Source organism: Pseudorasbora parva, chromosome 15 (assembly GCF_024679245.1).
Source record: "Pseudorasbora parva isolate DD20220531a chromosome 15, ASM2467924v1, whole genome shotgun sequence".
In the NCBI taxonomy this organism is placed as follows: domain Eukaryota; kingdom Metazoa; phylum Chordata; class Actinopteri; order Cypriniformes; family Gobionidae; genus Pseudorasbora; species Pseudorasbora parva.
In genome coordinates, this window is record NC_090186.1 from 2,238,323 (window position 1) to 2,258,897 (window position 20,575).

The window sequence follows — 20,575 nt, forward strand, 5'->3', positions numbered from 1 at the left end:
AAAGCCAGGAACAAAGATGATCAGGTGATATATTTTTTTGCATCAGAAAGTTATAAGAATAATTTACTGATCTCATTAGTAACCAAAAGTGGTTATGAATGGATTATGTTCACCAACAATATGTTCACGCAACAGATAAAACAACTTTTTTACTTTTAAATATATTGTGGGGAAAGGACACTTAGACGCCCACATATATCAAGAATCAGCCTGTGAATCTCAACAATGGTGACATGCTTCATGCCGCAATGCATGCTGGGAGCCCTGAGTTTTATACTATGGTGGCTCCCAGCATGCATTGCAGCATGAGGCATGTCACCATTGTTGAGATTAATAAACTGATTCTTGATGTCTGTGTATGTTACAGTAGCCAGAGAATAACTATTGTTAAAAAGTTGTTTAACTACCCAACCAAAATAAAACATTGAGCACCTTAATTATGATCTTCTGTTAATGCATTTCACTCTTCTTGCAGCGCTGTGTGTTTCAACCAAAATGTAACAAAATGTGAAATATTGAAGCTTGACATCAAACGAACGTTGGGTTTGGACTTCATCCCGACTTTCATTTTCAACCAAAATATGGTGGTGGATTAGTTGGAGTCCAAGGTCTTTCAGAAGTCAGTGTTTGCTGGGTAAGTACTAAGGATTAAAATTAATTATAACTACATGTACTTCCTAGCCTGGATGCCAGCCGAACTTAGCCCCGCCCACAATTTTTTAGGTCGGGCAATTCGGTCTGGCCTTGCTCCATAGAGGAGTAATTATCCCCGAACAGAAACTGTTCGGACCAATGAGATCATCAGGGCGGGCTTTAGCCGATGACGGACAGATGATCAACAGTAACGTAATCATCACGTCATCAAAGGGGCTTGGGTTATATTTGTTTGAATCCTAAACGGAGAGCTTGTTTGTATCTGCATCACCTTCACTATTTCTCTCAGAAATGATGATCATGTTGGGTAAGTACTCTGTGTCTCATTAAATTATTTTACAACACTGCCAAAGATCGTGTATTCCAGCCTGATTTCAGCGCGTGTGCAGACAGGGTTGCCAAGTTCTTACAACAAAATCCGCCAACTACTAGCCCTAAACAATAGCTTCTCGGGGGGGAAAACGCGGACTTGGCAACACAGTGCAGTTGAGCTCTGTTGACATTTGACAAGTAACGTTATGCGTCCCTTCGTTGCTCTGATTGGTTGTAGGTCTGTCCAATTGATGTCGTTTCTAGTTCGGTTGAAACACGCCTCATAATCACAGCCCAATGGAGCGGTTTCAGACTCATATTCTGACTAGAATTGAGTATGATCACGTCAGGCTATGTACTTCCTATAGGGTTAGGTTTTGGTGTAGGGTTAGTTGCATGTAGTTATACACTGTGAGCCAAAGTTGTCACTGCAATTTTGTTTTACACTGTTAAAAGATGGTGCTATATAGTATACTAAAAGTGGCTCAAAATCATAGGGGAACCACTTTAAGTGCTATATAGCACCAAATATTGAGCACTGATACCGTATGCAGAACCTGTTAAGCCCCTTTAAAGGTTCGTTACGTGCCAAAAAAACACTGTTGGTGCTGTTTAACACCATTTTTGATGAAGAAAGTAGGGCTGTGCTATATTGAAGAAAAAAGCTATATGCGATATCATGTTAAATAATGCGATATTCGATATGCGATATGATATTGCAATTAGTGTGTAAAATCTATTCCAATAATATATATATATATATATATATATATATATATATATATATATATATATATATATATATATATATATATATATATATACATATATAAAAAATAAAAACTGAGAATGAAACCATTTGCGTTTCACATTCTCTCTGGGAAAGGAAAGCATTGCTACGACTTCTGAAAGTGACCAGCCGTGTTTTAGCCAACATTTGTGTCACACATTGTTCACGTTTCAATGTGTGTGTCAGACAGCGCGAGACTACAAGTTATTGTTTTTAGCAAATTATTGCATTTAATAACTCTTCTTAACATCAAGCAAGTCACACGAGTAACAGTAATGTGCCCAGTCTATTCTCTGCCCAGAAGTAGCCTATTAAAATCATTCACATATTGCGAGCCATTGTGATATGTACAGTTGCGATATTTCGATAGTTTCGATATATTGCACAGCCCTATCAAAAACGATATGGCACCTCTATGGGTTCTACAGAGCACCATTTGACAAAGTGGTTCCCCTGTGATTAAGAGCCAAGAACCACTTTTAGAGCTATAGCACCATTATTTTTGTGTTACAGAATGGGTCTTTTAAGCCAATTTATGAAAAGATAAAATGTAATGAAATACTACATAAGACTGAAAAGGATCTACTTTAAACATGACATTGTCACAGCATAACAGGGTTACATACACTGCAAAAAAAAAAAAAATGCTTTTCTTACTTAGTATTTTTGTCTTGTTTCTAGTCCAAACATCTAAAAAATCTTAAAACAAGAAGTATTTACTAGACAAGCAAAAGTAATTGTCTTGTTTTGGGAAAAAATAACTCAAAATGAAGAGAGTTTTTGCTTAAAATAAGATAAATAATCTGCCAATGGGGTGAGAAAAATAATCTTAATTCAAACAGAAAACAAGATTATTTTTCTCACCCCATTGGCAGATTATTTATCTTATTTTAAGCAAAAACTCTCCTAATTATGAAGTGTTTTCCCCCCAAAACAAGACAATAACTTATGCTTTCAATGCTTCTTAATACAATAATTTGTTTGATATTTGGACTGGAAACAAGACAACAATACTAAGTAAAGAAAGTGTAGCAAGAGGCACAAACCAATACAAATGAACTGTAATGCCATGGTGATGAACAAACAACCAAAATGCTTTACACTAAATATTAAACAGAGTTTATTCGATGCAATATCTAATCAGTAGCCAGTCATGAGCACAGCGAACACGAATGGCATCGTTTGGGTTCTGGCAGTGGCCTGTGTTGGTTCTCTTCATTTCACTATAAAACCAAAATCAATCGAGCAGCTAAATCGCCACATGAACTCGGGGAGTGCGTAATGCGCGCTCATCTCACCTCCCGCTGGCGGCTCGCGCGCGCGCGCGCCCACACACACACACACACACACACACACACACACTCGAGGTCCGTAGATCCGCTCACTCACCTCTCTGCTGAGCTCCACAACATCGCCACAGCAGCCCGACGAGCACGAGAAAACTCGGTGTGTTCATGCCCAGATCTGAGCTCCAGATTCCGTCCGGGAACTTCAGGAACTCCTCGAGTGACTTTGGGAAGTTTTGGGACTCGTCTGGAAGAGCCCTCCTATCCCGAGCGCTTTGAGGAGGGGGCGTCCCGTCCCGAGATCACATTCCTCTGCGCTTCCTCTCCCAAAAACTCTCACAGCATCATCATCTCCCCGCAGAAACAACACAGGTGGTGAAATATTGAAATATTATCAACGCCATATTCTTATTTTTGGATTAAGGGACTCATTTGAATTCGATGGATACCTTTTTTATATATATATATATATATATATATATATATATATATATATATATATATATATATATATATATATATATATATATATATATATATATATATATATATTTTCATTTCAATTAATAATAAAATACCAATAAAACAAGATTATTTTACTCACCCCATTGGCAGATTATTTATCTTTTCCCCAAAACAAGACAATTACATTTTACTTTTACTTAATGTAAGAATTTTTTGATGTTTGGACTAGAAACAAGACAAAAATACTAAGTAAGAAAAGCAATTTTTGCAGCATGCTAATAAAAATGAGTTGAATGATCTTTAAATATTATTAATATTAGGAGCTTAATAAAGCATTTTGTATAAATCTTATAATATAAATATATATAATATAATATATCTATAATATAATATATATAATCTTATAATATATAATATATAAAATAAATGTGCGTAAATCTTCATAAATCTTTTTATTTATTTATTTATTTTAAATGTACATTTGTTCCCAGTTTTGGATCCCTACGGACAAAGCTATTATTGTTTAGTTTGTTTTGTTATTGGGGACACTAAATTTCTATCTAAGTTTTTCAACTAAATATTCAAATAAAGTCTATTTATTAGGTCTTAATTAATTCTATAAACTATAATACAGATCTGCCCACATTGTCGCTATATGATAAATTAAAATAAGCTGATAATATCACTGATTTCTCCAGTACGACTGTACAGCCAAATCACATTTAGTTGCAATATTATCCTGTTTAACACTGTGAAGCTGCTTTAATCAATCGGCATTGTAAAAGCGCTATATAAATAAAGTTGACTTGACTTGACTTGTTATTATTATGCTTTAATACTTTAATTTTCAGTGTACTAGACAAATAAGAAGCACTTTAAACTGTACTGACACGGCCCAAATAATTATGTTAAAATTGTTTGATATTTTATGCAGCCTTTCCCATCATTTGTTGATTTGTTTAGCGTTGCAAACTAGTTTTAATAATTAAATGTGAACATTTCTAAAAAAAATAAAATAATAAGAAGAAGAAATAGCAAAGACATGAACTAAAGTGGCACGGATCATTTTTATGATAATTGCAGCTTTTTGAAGCTTGTGATTGCATTGTAAAGATTGACCAAATATCTTCTTTGCTGTTCCACAGAAGAAAGAAAGTCATACCGCTTTAAGAATGAGTAAATGATGAACTAATATTTAACAACAGCGACGAGAAAACAGCAAAACAAAGCTAAACTAAAATCCTGTAACTGCATAATTTATTCATGCTGTGATGCATGCTGGGACGGGAGCTCACAAACCCTTAACAAATCAGCACAAATCTTCCGTATGAGCTTGTGTGTTCAGACTCGTGTGTGTGTGTGTGTGTGTGTGTGTGGATAAGAGCTCAGTTCAGGAGTTCCTGGACTTCCTCTGCACCCTCTAGTGTTGGACTCTCAGATTTGGCCTCATCTGTATATTCACCAAAAGCAGACAGTCCTCATTTTGACATCTTTAGACAAACACACATCATCGGTGATTATAATGTTACAGTTCATCGGCCTGTCAGTCCTCCACACTTTTTGTGTTGCTGTTGCCCAATTTAAAAATGGACACAAAGCCAGTTTCTCGTCACGGGGTCGATGGCCCGGATCTCCGAAATGCGCTCGCGGTGCTCAGACTGACACCTGGCCGGACAGTTTTCGACTTCCTTAATGAATGTGAGTTAAGTTTGGCCGGATTGAGACACTTTGTGTGAGGCAAAGCTGTGAAAGCCAAGCTCTCTTGTGCACTCTTTCCACATTGAGTGGCTGAGCAATGGCACACTTTCAGCTTTCCTGGGTGAGGAGCCATGCGGAGGCTCTGTGGATGAAGCGCTTCCATGCGGCGTCTGAGGAGAACCGGGGTTTGGTGCTGAGGGATGAGCTGGCTCAGACATTTGGAGACTCTCAGGCTTCAAGTCCAGAAATCCCAGTCCGCTCGGACGGATCCCGAGAGGACGGCGTTCCCAGAACACGGACAAAAATCACAACTTGGGAGGCGGGTTGGAACGTCACCAATGCAATACAGGTGAGCACACACACCCACTGCAAAAAATGCTCTTCTTACTCAGTATTTTTTGTCTTGTTTCCAGTCCAAATATCTAAATATTCTTAAATCAAGATGCTTTTACTAGATCAGTAAAATGACATAAGATATTTTTTCTTGTTTTGTTGAGAATAAAATCTAAATGAAGTGAGTTTCTGCTTAAAACAGGCAAAATGATCTGCCAATGGGGTGAGAAAAATAATCTTATTTCTGATTGAAATCTTGTTTCTTGTTTCCGTCCCAAACAGAATTAAGATTATTTTTCTCAACCCATTGGCAGATCATTTTATTTTCATTCTAATTGAAAACATAAAATTTTAATAATTCAGTGCTTGCCACACACGTTACGTCCTTTTTGTGTGATCAGTGATAAACTCTGTTTTCCTTTTGATACTGTGGTAACAATTCTGACCTTTTACAAAATAACTCTTGGTGTAAGGACTTTTCCGATTAAAATGTGTTTTCAGCGAGAGCACACACACCTTTCAGTGCTTCAGATCTTATCAGTGACATCCTTTCCTGTATCTTACTTAGTTGTGCGAGATAATTCCACAAATTTAAAGGCAAAATATGGACACATTGTTCTAAGAAAAAAATCACATTATTTTTAAACAGTTCAAATGATGGATGGATGGATGGATGGATGGATGGATGGATGGATGGATGGATGGATGGATGGATGGATGGATGGATGGAGCTTTTATAAATAAAATAAATGAAATATTACCAAAAGTAAAAAAAAAAAAAAAAAGTTGATTACACAATATATGATGAAAAAAATACACTGATTAATTTATACATTATTTATTATTTCATACTAAAGGCTGTATGGCCTGTGGCATCTTGCAATCCATGACAGTGAGTATCAAATTATTAAAATAAAAAATTTAACCATTTGAAAAAGCTGGGGAAAAAATACACCAAATGTACCTGCAATTAGAATCACTCACATGCTGTCTGTTGTTTCAGCAGCTGATTCAGAAAATTAATTATGTAAATCAGATAACGATGCAAACACTGCGGAAGTAAAAGAAGCTGGAGTGCGGATACACTGAGGAGACACCAGAACAGCACAATCTAATGGACTTCTGCCAGCATCCAATATATAACTGCTCATAACACTCACGGGTCATCAATCATCAGCAGAACACTCAGACAAACATCAAAAGTCTGATCACCACCTGCTTCTTATGATAATGTGACATTAATTGCACCAGACAAAAACTAAATTATTTGGGATATTTAAATATATACCGCACCGAAAAAAAAGTACACTGCTGTCACTGAGGCGGTACCCTAAGGTACGAAAGGGAAAAGGTAACAAATTATTGTCTTGTTTTGGGGAAAAATAACTCAAAATGAAGAGAGTTTTTGCTTAAAATAAGATAAATAATCTGCCAATGGGGTGAGAAAAATAATCTTGTTTTCTGTTTGAATTAAGATTATTTTTCTCACCCCATTGGCAGATTATTTATCTTATTTTAAGCAAAAACTCTCTTCATTTTGAGTTATTTTTTCCCAAAACAAGACAATTCATTTTGCTTGTCTAGCGAATACTTCTTGTTTTAAGAATTTTTAGATGTTTGGACTAGAAACAAGACAAAAATACTGAGTAAGAAAAGCATTTTTTGCTGTGCACCCCTAAATCGCACATACTAGTACCTTAAAAGATCAGCACTTTAAGGCTGTGTTCACACTTGTCATGTTTGGTTCGATTAAAACAAACCCTGGTGCGATTGCTGGGTTAGTGGCCTTTGGTTCGCTAACTTTAGGTTTGCTGTTAAAAATGCCAGTTTGAACACTAAGTGGACCAGGACTATATGTTTTTTGGTCCGGACCAAACGAACCAAACTACAAGTGTGAACATAAGAGTGCATACTAGTACCTTTTCACTTTTGTAGCTAAGGGTACCGCCCCCAGTGTACCTTTTTTCTGAGAGTGTGTAAACTTTTTTAAAACAGGAATTTATTTTTGAAGCTATTACACAGACAGCAACCAAGTGTCAGCCCAGATCCGACCCACATCTGGTATACATGTGGACGAATCCATGAGGATGAAAAGTAAACTAGATTAAAATAATGTTGTTTAGTGATGAAGCTGATGCCCCCCCCCCCCCCCCCCCCCCCCCAGGGTGTTTGGGAAGTGCCGTCTGCCTGTTATGCTCTTAAATTAAAATGTTAAGTAAACGATCATCAGCCAATTTTCTTCCCTCAGATGCTGCATGCTTAGAATGATTTTGTGCATTTGAATATGCCTTATTTACTTTATAGCAGCATAATTCCTTGTTTATGTGAATGACACCCTTATTACCTCATCTGTTCGTTCCCATTTGAGGCCAAGGGTAATATTTAGAGCTCTTAATGATCACACAGCTCGTTATTGCTGCTTGAGCTTGTTTAATTCATCCTTCTGCTTTACTTTATAGTGTAATGTGCCTCTCTTTCCCTCTTCACCCATCTGTCTTACTTTCTGTGAATCTTACTCCCAGTTGACTCTAGTAGAGTTTGACCAGGAGGTCAAGGCTTCCCACACAGCAACATGGGGTCAGCCCAAATCTGGCCCACATCTGATACACATGGAATCCACAGGTACCAAATGTGGGCCGGACCTGGGCCGACACCATGATGCTATCTGGGTTAGTACATTCTCAGCATGTATCCACCGATTTTAGAAGCCATGAGCACATTTACTTACATATTCACAAGTCATGACTTATATTTTCACTTGCCTGCTGTCTTTGACGTCACCGCTCATGATAGCTGACTGTCACATGACGTTATGAAATAGGTGATTGGCTCAAAAAAAATTCAGATTTGAGTACCTATATGGATGGATGGATGGATGGATGGGTGGGTGGGTGGGTTGGTTGGTTGGTTGGTTGGTTGGTTGGTTGGTTGGTTGGCTGGTTGGATGATTGGTTGGTTGGTTGGTTGGTTGGTTGGTTGGTTGGTTGGTTGGTTGGTTGGTTGGTTGGTTGGTTGGTTGGTTGGTTGGATGATTGGTTGGTTGGTTTAGTTGGTTGGTTGGTTGGTTGGTTTAGTTGGTTGGATGATTGGTTGGTTGGATGATTGTTTGGTTGGTTGGTTGGTTGGTTGGTTGGTTGGTTGGTTGGTTGGTTGGTTGGTTGGTTGGTTGGTTGGTTGGTTGGATGGATGGATGATTGGTTGGTTGTTGGATTAGTTGGTTGGATTAGTTGGTTGGTTGGTTGGTTGGTTGGTTGGTTGGTTTGGTTGGTTGGTTGGTTGGTTGGATGATTGGTTGGTTGGTTGGTTGATTGGTTGGTTGGTTGGTTGGTTGGTTGGTTGGTTGGTTGGTTGGTTGGTTGGTTGGTTGGTTGGTTGGTTGGTTGGTTGGTTGGATGATTGGTTGGTTGGATGATTGGTTTGTTGGATGATTGGTTGGTTGGTTGGTTGGTTTGCTTGGTTGGTTGGTTGGTTGGATGATTGGTTGGTTGGTTGGTTGATTGGTTGGTTGGTTGGTTGGTTGGTTGGTTGGTTGGTTGGTTGGTTGGATTAGTTGTGGATGATTGGTTGGTTGGATGATTGGTTGGTTGGTTGGTTGGTTTGGTTGGTTGGTTGGTTGGTTGGTTTGGTTGGATGATTGGTTGGTTGGTTGGTTGGTTGATTGGTTGGTTGGTTGGTTGGTTGGTTGGTTGGTTGGTTGGTTGGTTGGTTGGTTGGATGATTGGTTGGTTGGATGATTGGTTGTTTGGATGATTGGTTGGTTGGTTGGTTGGTTGGTTGGTTGGTTGGGTGGTTGGTTGGTTGGTTTGGTTGGTTGGATGATTGGTTGGTTGGTTGGTTGATTGGTTGGTTGGTTGGTTGGTTGGTTGGTTGGTTGGTTGGTTGGTTGGTTGGATGATTGGTTGGTTGGATGATTGGTTTGTTGGTTGGTTGGTTGGTGGGTTGGTTTGTTGGTTGGTTGGTTGGTTGTTTGGTTGGTTGGTTGGTTGGATGGTTGATTGGATGGATGGATGGATGGATGGATGGATGGATGGATGGATGGATGGATGGATGGATGGATGGATGGATGGATGGATGGATGGATGGATGGATGGATGGATGGATGGATGGTTGGTTGGATGAGAGAAGTATGCAAGTTCATATTTTAACTGGGATTGTGCATGGTTTTTGTCCCTTTCCAGATTTTATCCCTAAAGGAAAGCTCAGAAAAACCATGGACATATCTGGGCTGCGTTTCCCAAAAGCATTATAGGCCTAATTAGATTGTAGAACCATTTCCACCAATGGCCTCTACAACCAACTGTGCTCACGCTGCTTTTGAGCATCACAGGCCTGATCGTGACAAACAGTAATGCTCAATCCATCAGAATGTGCTGCCAACACTATACTGAGGTTAAGGTCAGGGTTAGGGGTCAGCATGGATCAGCACTGTGGCTTACAGACATGACCAATGAAATATTCCGAATTGGCTGTGAAGTTTGGCCGTAACTGGTTAGGGAAAATAAAACTCATTGAGATAAATCCTAATGGATAGCTCTCTCCAGGTGCTGTCGACCCCTTGTGCTTGACATTAACATATGCTGCTTAGCTAATGATGTTCCCTAATGAGCATTAAAAAACAACTATTTTATTAAAAATTATTGAATGAAATATACTTTTTAGTTGTTTCTTTTGACCCCATCTGCCATCTTATTCACAGTGCAACACAAGCAGAGTTTGGCCAACACAGCTAGCATTTGGTACAGCCGTCAGAAGTGTGTTTATGAAGCCTGAAAGTGTTGTCTGGGAGGGCAGCTCACTAGCGTCTGGACTCCTCTTTCTCTCTCCTTCGTGTGTGTGTGGATGATCAGCTGTCGTCTGTTCACAAGAGATACAGTCATTAGGACCCTGAGAGGAAATGAATGCAGTGTTGTATCTTTATTCATTGTGTCTAACACAAAGTAATTTACAAACAATTACAGTCAAGATAAAATATCTGTCACTTAGTGCCTCTTTAGAGATGACTGTGACTTCATTAGTGGAGGGGTGTGTGAGAGGGTGTGATTTCATTACTCCCATCTGGTGTGTGCCTGTGACTGTGTGTTTCACACAGCTGTCACACACTCCTAGTCATCTTTATATGCATTTGACACCAGCGCTAACCCTGTATGTGCTCAGAGGTTGCTCTTTCATTGCTAGATGGAGTTCATTCGAGTATCAACTTTGCTCTCATTTATCTCATGTGTAGTCTGCGTGTGTCAGAGCTGTGAAGGTGTTTCCCTGCCTTCAGTCTGTGACTCCATAGACTCCAGTGTCCCTGGGAAAGGACAAGTGGGTGGATGGATGGATGGATGGATGGAAGGATGGATGGACAGATGAAGGGATGGATGATAGATGGATGATAGATGGATGATAGATGGATAAATGGATGGACAGATGAAGGGATGGGTGGATGGATGGACGGACGGACGGGTGGATGGGTGGGGGGGTGTGTGTTTGGGTGGTTAATTGTTTGGATGGTTGGATGGATAAGTGGATAGATGGGTGGATGGACGGACGGGTGGATGGATAAGTGGATAGATGGGTGGATGGACGGACGGGTGGATGGATAAGTGGATGGATGGGTGGGTGGATGGATGGATGGATGGATGGATGGATGGATGGATGGATGGATGGATGGATGGATGGATGGATGGATGGATGGACGAATGGGTGGATGGATGGACGGGTGGATGGACGGGTGGATGGGTAAGTGGATGGATGTGCGGATGGATGTGCGGATGGATGGATGGATGGATGGATGGATGGATGGATGGATGGATGGATTGATGGTTTGGTGGATGGATGGATGGATGGATGGATGGATGGATGGATGGATGGATGGATGGATGGATGGATGGATGGATGGATGGATGGATGGATGGATGGATGGATGGATGGATGGATGGATGTGACAGTGAGGAAATTTTCCCACCAGTTAATCGATGTGTGACAACACCGGTAATACCAGTATCCATGTCCAGAAAGGGAATAAAAACATCATCACAGTAGTCCATATGAGACATCAGTGGGTTAATTAGAGTCTCTTGAAGCATCCAAAATACATTTGGGTCCAAAAATAACAAAAACTACGACTTTATTCAGCATTGGCTTCTCTTCCGGGTTTGTGTTCAATCCTCAAATAAAGATTCAAACGGTTATGAATCAGCGAATTGATTTAATGATTCGGATTGCGTGTCAAACTGCTGAAATCACGTGACATTGTTTGTGTAGTTTTTGTTATTTTTGGACCCAAATGTATTTCGGATGCTTCAAGAGACTCTAATTAACCCACTGATGTCTCATATGGACTACTGTGATGATGTTTTTATTCCCTTTCTGGACATGGACAGTATAGTGTGCATACACTTGCATACGCTCTCGGACTAAATATAAAATATCTTAAACTGTGTGTGAAGATGAACGGAGGTCTTACGGGTGTGGAGCGACATTAGGGAGAGGAGTTAATGACATCAAATTCATTTTTGGGTGAACTAACCCTTTAATTGCAGACTTTCTTATCTGAACAAAGTTTGAGAATTGTTTTGAGATTATCAGGGTGTGAGACTCTAGTTTTTTTGGAGTTTCATTTGAGCTGTATAGTTGACCAACACATGAAGTGTGTCTTTGTTTCCTCAGGGTATGTTTGTGCTGGGTCTGCCCTACGCCCTTCTCCAGAGCGGGTACGTGGGTCTGCTGTTACTGGTGTTAGCCGCGCTCATCTGTAACTACACCGGAAAGATCCTGGTGTCCTGCCTGTACGAAGAGGACGAAAATGGACACTCAGTCCGCGTCAGACAAACCTACGAGGACATCGCTAGAGCCAGCTGCAGACACATTTGCCCTTACATCGGGGGCAAGCTTGTGAACGCCGCCCAGGTTGTGGAACTGGTGATGACGTGCATCCTATACTTGGTAATCAGTAGCAACCTAATGTGCCACAGCCTGTTTTTCCTTCCTCTGAGCCCGACGATCTGCTCCGCCATTTCCTTTCTCATCCTTGTGCCCTGTATGCTGATCCATGACCTGAGAGTGGTGTCGCGTCTGAGCCTCTTCTGCTCATTGGCTCAGTTCCTCATCACCTTCATCGTGATTGGCTACTGCCTCCGTCAATCGCCGCAGTGGGCCAGTAGGAGACTGAGTGCAGTTAAGGTGGACTTCGATGGCTTCCAGGTGGCAGTGGGGGTGATTATTTTTAGCTACACATCCCAGATCTATCTGCCTACTTTGGAGGAGAGCATGACAGACAGGTTAGACTTCGACCGCATGATGAACTGGACTCACGCTCTGGCCTGTGTCCTGAAGACCGCATTCTCCGTGATGGCCTTCCTCACATGGGGAGAGGAAACCAAAGAGGTGACTGATCCCACATGACTCTAGTTGCGCTTATTATTACCAGCTTACAACGGCATGCACCATACCGATGGATGTAATGTTTTAAAACATGTAGATGAATCTAAAAATAGGGCTAATTCATTTTAACGGCACTCATTTTATAAACGCAACATCTAAAATGTCTTAAAACAAGAAGTATTTACTAGACAAGCAAAAGTAATTGTCTTGTTTTGGGAAAAAATAACTCAAAATGAAGAGAGTTTTTGCTTAAAATAAGATAAATAATCAGGTAAACAATCCCTTTAAATGCACTTGCGTATATTGTTACGTCCCAACCTTCGTCTAAGGGTTTATGGAGGGAGTAACAAAAGAATTATTAGAAATTACAAATAAATGAATAAATAAACAAACGTTGAGGAGCGTCCTCGTCCACTATCCCAGCTCTGTTCACTCTTATTACAAATGAGGTTTCTTATAAAAAGGTTCCCCAAGCTTCACTACCACTCAAACAAAAGATTAGAATAAGAATTTAGTTAACCAGTGTTTTATTAAAGGGGTTAACATAAATCCAATATCAACATAAAGAACAGAAACATACATCAGACTTAAATAACCAAATTGTCAGGAGAGGGCAAGGCCAAGATAACAAACAAAACAATCTCCTACTAAAGGGTATTAAGTATTAACTCAATTCCCTAACAAAAGAAAGTTAAAGAAAAGACAATATTCTTACCTCTCTCCCTAACTAAAAATAAACAGGAGAAAACGAAGGAGTGGGTAAACTCAAATTAACTGGTGCCCACCTCCCTACACGGTTACACAGCTTCTGATCTCACACCGAGTCGAAGTGGCAACATCTTTGAAATTACTCCATAGTGTCACAATACACAAATCACAAGTCTCAATTTGCTAAATAGCAACTAAAGTCACTTTGCGTCTGGGTTAGGCTACGTCTACACTAATCCGGATAAGTTTAAAACATAGACCGTAAAAAAATATGGACGACTCGACATCATCCGTTTCCGCTTGCCAGATTTGAAGCTTTCAGGCGGCCTGCACGGCGCGGACATCTTGGGACCGAGTCTGCGCAGTAGAGATTTCGGGACCGGAGTTGCGCAGTAGAGCGCAGGAAGTAGAGCAGGAAGTACAGCTGCGATATCAAAAGCCCGCCCACTCTCTCGCAGATGCAGAACAATTAATTATGTTGGTGTGAAATAAACAGTTATGGAAATGTAGAAATTAAAGCTAAAGCTCCAATCTGCTCCCAAAAATACAGAAAAAGGTCCGTTAGTGCCTCAGTGACAACTTCACTCAGAGAAGCCGTCGGTCTCAGCTGTCAATCATGACGTCACACACCCCGTTTTTATAGCATCAGATAACTAACTAAAACTAAACTTATTTTAAAAACGAACACTTGAAATGAAATCATCGTGATGATAACTGCCTTCAATGACATAAACTAACTTTGGGGAAAAAATATTTGAAGTGTAGTTTTATTGTTTAGTTTGCCTCGCGGCCATTAGAAAACACAGAGGGGCGGCTATACTGGGACCGGCCACCGGGGGGCGATGGAGGCGCGAAAGCTTCAGTAAATGAGAGGGAGACTGCAGGCTTGGTTTAAAAACTGAGTTTTCATCTAAAAACGCTCCGCATCCACACTATCATTTTCAATCGTTCTCCAAAAAATGTTCATCTACACTGAAACGTCTGAAAACGCTTACATCCCCGTACTGCGCATGAGCAAATCCAAGACGCTTCGACTTGCGTCATTTCCGCTACTCGCTTGTTTACTCTTTGAAATTTTGCGGCAATGTCGAGAAAAGGCCCTGAGTTTTTTAACAGTATGTACAAACTGACATTAATATTTATCGAGGCTGTCAAAACAGAAAACATACAAAACAGCTGCTGTACAATGTCGTTCACCATCTTGGCTGAATTGGTCACATGACTGCATCACATGGCTAAAAGTGCGTCATCGTATTAAAAAGCCTCCGTTTTCACAGTCCACACTACGAGACGAAGACAGCGTTTTCAAATTGATCCGCTTTGGAGAGCGTTTTCAAAACAATACGTTTTCATTGACTTAAAACGCTGTCTCAGTGTGGACGGAAGGCCAAAACGGAGAGAAAAATATATACATTTGAAAAAGTATTAGTGTGGACATGGCTTTAGTGGAAAAGGGACTCGTCTCACTGCTGCTCATATCCACCACGCTCCAGCTAAGCTGCGGGTCGTTTGGAGTGCTGCATGACACAGAGCCTGCGTCCCAATTCGCATACTATCCATCCTAAATAGTATTCGAAAATAGAATTAGTATGTCCTGAATCATAGTATGTTGAAAAGAGTATTCCAAAGATCGAAGTATGAATCGGTGGGCACTCTAACGACTGATATTACCCACAACCCACTGCGAGGTCGTATGGGGATTGGATTAGAACTACAAACGCGGATAAAAAACGTTAAAAACTACAAACATGGCGGATGTGCGAGTCCGGCGGTTAAGTAGAGAAGTTTAGATAAAGGGGTTTGAGTGACCAACTATTAATATTTAACCTGACAAAAATATATTTATTCAGTGTTGTCCATATTATATTTCACCTGCAGCAGCATTGAGAACTTTTGTAAGGACACGTTTGGTCATTAACTTTTAAATGCATCATGATATTTAAACTGCAAACACACGAGGAGTCTCTGCATTAAAGACACACACACGACAGATCAACGAGCGGCTACATTTCTCTCCGATACGGCAGGAGATTAAACTGAATGAGGAGGATTTGAACTGTGACGAATCTGATGATGATTGGCAGGGCAGATAAACGGTGACGGGATGCACGTAACTAAGCGACAGAGTCTGTTAAAGATGGCGAAGTAGTCCCGAAGCTTGCATACTTTTCTGCTACACACTCAAAAGTATATACTTTTTCTTCACAAAAAGAGTACATACTTTTAGGACGTAGTATAAGTAGGCGAATTGGGACACAGCAAGAGATAGAGAAAGAGAACAATAGGGAGGGGAGAAATCATCACAACATTCAACAAATAATTACGTCACAGGCAGAGGTGGACAAAGTACACAACTCTATTGCTTGAGTAAAAGTAACAGTGCTGGTCAAATATTACTCCGTTACAAGAGAAAGTTGTAAAGATAGATTTTTACTGCAGTAAAAGAACAGAAGTATTTGTTTTCAAAAGTACTTAAGTATCAAAAGTAAATTTCCTTTTTTATGTCGCCGCATTATTGTATTATAGTTGTATAAATGCACATTATGCCATCATGGTTTAAGCCAGTCAGTGACGCTCCATCTGACACACTAGCAGACGACTAACTTAAACTCATTTAAATACTTGTAGGAAAGTTACAAAGCTCTTTATAAAGCTGCTGTCACTTTAAGGCCGAATGCACGGATCCAATACACTGATACACATCTGATATTCTCACAGCTTTACTCTTCTCTTTCTCCCAGACGTTTACATTTTAAATATTTTATAAGACATGCACCAAGTGTATGCCAACTAAACTAATCTTAATTTTTTTTTTCTGAAACATCCTTTCAAAGTATGGCTATGGGTGCACACACTGTGCCTAAGAACCGTCTTCCATTTTGCTATAAACTGATCAGTGTTTAAAAAAGTTGGGAAAATGTGTATGACTCTATAAGAGAGATTATTGACAGACTGTCTGAAACAACAACAACAAAAAACCTTTTAAAGAAGGAAAAAATCATCCTCTGACTTTCAGAGCTGCGACAGAAACGACTTTCCACTTCGAGGACTTTGATAGAAATGTAGTGGAGTAAAGAGGACGATATTTGTCTTTCAGATGGAGTGAAGTTAAAGTCAGAAGTTTACAGAGAAAAAAATAATACTCCAGTAAAGTACAGATACTCAAAAAGTGAACTTAAGTACAGGACTCGAGTAACAATATGTTTTTAATTGTAGGTGATAACAGATAACCTGCCCAGAGCTTTGCGTATGGGGGTGAACCTGTGTCTGCTGGCGAAGGCTCTCCTCTCGTACCCTTTGCCTTTCTACGCCGCGGCAGAGATAATGCAGACCGCCGTCCTGAAGCTCGACACGTCTGCAGATGGGGCAGAAAGATGGAGGCTGCTCCTGCGGGGCTCTCTCCTGCTCCTCACCCTCATCATGGCTCTTTCTGTGCCTCATTTCTCTCTCCTCATGGGCCTTACGGGCAGTGTGACCGGGGCGGCCATGACACTTCTTCTCCCTGCTCTTTTCCACCTGCAGCTGAAGTGGCCTGAGCTGGACCTGAGCCGCAGGGCTGTGGACATACTCATATTACTGCTGGGCTGTTTCTGCAGCGTCTCCGGGGTTATATGCTCCATCAAAGGACTGATAACAGCCTTTGAGGACAAATAGATTAAAAATAATCCTCTAGTTATACGTTTGCTCTGGTTGGTGGTGTTTGGTCAACCTGGCAAAATATACACTGCTTTTCTTACTTCGTTTTTTTGTCTCGTTTTAAGTCCAAATATCTAAAGATTCTTACATTAAGAAACATTTATTAGACGAGTTAAAATTATTGTCTTGTTTTGTGAAAAACAACTCCAAATTAAGAGCATTTTTGCTTAAAATAAGATAAATAATTTGCAAGTAAAATAAGCAAAATAATCTTAAACAACATTATTTTTCTCACCCCATTGGCAGATTATTTATCTTATTTTAAGCAAAAACTCTCTTCATTTTGAGTTATTTTTCCCCAAAACAAGACAATAACTTTTACTTGTCTAGTAAATGATTCTTAATGTAAGAATTTTTTGATATTTAGACTACACTGTAAAAATGTTGGTTGTTTTTTATTGGTTTAACTTAATAAAGTAAGTAACCTGGCTGCCTTAAAATGTTGAGTTTATTGAAATGAAAAATTTGAGTTGATACAATGAAGGAAATTTGTTTAATAAATAGAAACTCAAAATATTATTGTATCTGAACCACATAAAAAATTTGATAAATCATGAAAATAGCACAATTTGGCTGCGTCATCACAAATAAAACACACAATTACCCAATATGCTTACAACATCTTTTAATAATATTTCAATAAAGGTTGTCGAATCTCAAAAAATGTATGGCAACCAGGTAACTTTTTTTCTAAATAATTTTTTACAGTGTAGAAACAAGACAAAAATATTTTTTTTGCAGTGTACCTGTGGTAACGTTTTTGCAAACCACAAAATACATACCAATAGGTCCATATCGCAATAGTTTCAAAGTGAAATGAACTCTAGAGGCAGTAACACAGAAAGCATTTGTTATCGGTTACTTTTCTTTTTTTACCATAGTCCGTGATTTGTAAGCGAACACATTGTGGAGTTTGCGTGACTTAACCAGCTCCATATGTTCCTCTTTTCTGACATACTAAGTTTGCTCGATAGCTCAGCTGCTACAGATTTGACCTTGCGATGCTGAAAAACGAGTGATGATAAAAGAGCTCAAAGACGAGTTTAAAACACAAGATAAAATGACATCGACACAATCTTATTTTTGTCACATTTGCTTTTGTTAACACTATCGGGTCGGTTTAGGGTTTAGTGTGTGTGTACGGTAAAAAAACAACGTAACAAAACAGGCCAGAATCACACAAAAAAGCTACACTTTTAGCGCCACCCAGTGGACATTTCAATTTGAAACTATCGCGATATGTACATATTGGTACGTGTTTTGTGGTTTGCAACTGAATTTTCCGATGAGACCAGGCTGTGTTTGGTTGTTAATAAAGTTAAACGGAGCTGTGTCTGGAGGTTAATGAGCCTGCTTTGCTTCCTTCCGCAAATCTGACTGTGAAATGTTATCTAGCATCGAGTGTTGTTGTCGTAATTCACCATGTTCATTGCTCAGGCTCTTACCAGGCCAATCATGCATGAAAAGCACACGAGATCCTGTTCTACAGTGTGTTTATTATTCCCCTCGCTGTCTCTGGAGCGCAGTAAACAACTTCTGACAGTCAGTTAACTTTATGTAAAAAACAAATCATAAACATACTGCTAGCAACTAATAGGCTATTAAATTGTGAGCTTCTGGAACAGCATTTTTTTCACTTCTGCTTCATTTTGTCTCTCTCTCTCTCTCTCTCTCTCTCTCTCTCTCTCTCTCTCTCTCTTCTCTCTCTCTCTCTCTCTCTCTCTCTCTCTCTTCTCTCTCTCTCTCTCTCTCTCTCTCTCTCTCTCTCTCTCTCTCTCTCTCTCTCTCTCTCTCTCTCTCTTCTCTCTCTCTCTCTCTCTCTCTTCTCTCTCTCTGTGCGTTGATGAGAATATGAAATCATAACGAAATTAGATTCGCTTCTGCAAGACGATCAAGGTCAAACAGTCAAACATCAAGTGTTTATCTGTGATCAGTTCTGAATAAAAACTTAGGTTACACTTTATTTTAAGGTTCAATTCTCACTAACTGAAAATAGTCCCCAGCACGCTCTCTGTGCAAGCAGGTTCTCATGGAAGTATATATTTAGGCGCTGCGTAATAACATGGCACGAAAATCACAATTAAAAATATAGCTGCAAGCAGCCATTATCGGGGCCAAGCGCAAGAAAAGCAAACAAGGAAGCCAGCAGCAGACCAACTGCAAAAATAAATAACGACATTTGGAGATAATTTTTTCAGCAAAAAAAGAGACGATTACATGTTTTGTGTAATTATAGCGCCACCAAGTGGCACAATCATACCAATTTTTTTGTGTGTCCTCGGAGTGAGCCCATAGAAGTGTGTGTCAATTTTGGTGGAAATATCTCATTTTGTTTTGGAGTTAAAGACATTTATGTGAAAAAACACATACAAAATGACTGACACATGACTTTGATTGGATTTTACTACCCCTTACTATCAATATTTTGAGATTTGGGCTTCAACATGTCTCTATCGACCTATGCTTCCGATTTTCTGACGCTGGTTTCGTCTCGATCGGACTAGCGGTTTCGAAGATATCAGCTAATGTCTTATAAGCACTTAATTACCACGCTGCACAAACCGTACATCGAAACCTGACAAATGTGGTATCGTTGGACTCAGCAAGGATTCAGGAGTACAAAAAAGTACAAATCCATCAAAATATGTCAACCACACCCAAAGTTATAAGCGTTTGAAAAAAAATCTCCACTAGGTGGCGCTGTTTTGAAACTTTTCAGGCTACTTCAGGGCATCGTGGTGATGACCCATACCAAGTTTCGTAACGATCCGTTCATGCATTCGTAAAATACAGCATTTTAGCACATTATTCAAAATGGCCGACGCCCAAAATGGCCGACATGGTAAAATCTGATATCATTCGACTCGAAATGACGCCCTGAATCTAATGAGACCAATTTTATTTTTATTTTCGGATCATTTGGATCGATGCTTGGCCCCTAATTCTCTTGGTTTTAGTACACTGTAAAAAATTATATGTTCAATAAGTTATGACAACATATGTTTTTACAGTAGGCTAGATGGAGCCATTTACCTCCAGTCTTTGTGCTAAGCTAGGCTACGCTGCAAAAAATGCTCTTCTTATTTAGTGTTTCTTTCTTGTTTCCAGTTTAAATATTTAAATATTCTTAAATCAAGATGCATTTACTAGATAAGTAAAATGACAAAAGATATTTTTCTTGTTTTCTGGGGAAAAATATCTAAATGAAGTGAGTTTTTGCTTAAAACAGGAAAATGATCTGCCAATGGGGTGAGAAAAATAATCT

The 20,575-nt window shown here is 39.5% G+C and overlaps 2 protein-coding genes across 4 annotated transcripts in view; one reads left to right on the forward strand and one right to left on the reverse strand.

The window, feature by feature from the left end:
* Window positions 1-3,296, reverse strand: part of lama2 (laminin, alpha 2) — a 259,242-nt gene extending 255,946 nt beyond the window's left edge. For all 3 annotated transcript variants that reach the window (XM_067416687.1, XM_067416686.1, XM_067416685.1), the window contains exon 1: window positions 3,146-3,296. In XM_067416687.1, coding sequence (XP_067272788.1) covers window positions 3,146-3,212 — 67 coding nt within the window. In that variant the 5' untranslated portion in view covers window positions 3,213-3,296. The remainder of the gene's footprint in view (window positions 1-3,145) is intronic.
* A 2,006-nt stretch (window positions 3,297-5,302) lies between these two features.
* On the forward strand, window positions 5,303-17,268 carry si:dkey-126h10.1 (vesicular inhibitory amino acid transporter). Its single transcript, XM_067418484.1, has 3 exons — window positions 5,303-5,554; window positions 12,193-12,909; window positions 16,831-17,268. Exons 1-3 carry the CDS (start codon window positions 5,303-5,305, stop codon window positions 17,266-17,268), a joined length of 1,407 nt encoding a protein of 468 aa, XP_067274585.1.
* Window positions 17,269-20,575: the final 3,307 nt, after the last annotated feature.

Coding starts and splice junctions, on each gene's coding strand:
- si:dkey-126h10.1 (XM_067418484.1), top strand. CDS start 5,303: ATGGCACACTTTCAGCTTTCCTGGGTGAGGAGCCATGCGGAGGCTCTG. Junction 5,555..12,192: donor ACGTCACCAATGCAATACAG/GTGAGCACACAC, acceptor TTGTTTCCTCAG/GGTATGTTTGTGCTGGGTCT. Junction 12,910..16,830: donor GGGGAGAGGAAACCAAAGAG/GTGACTGATCCC, acceptor TTTTAATTGTAG/GTGATAACAGATAACCTGCC.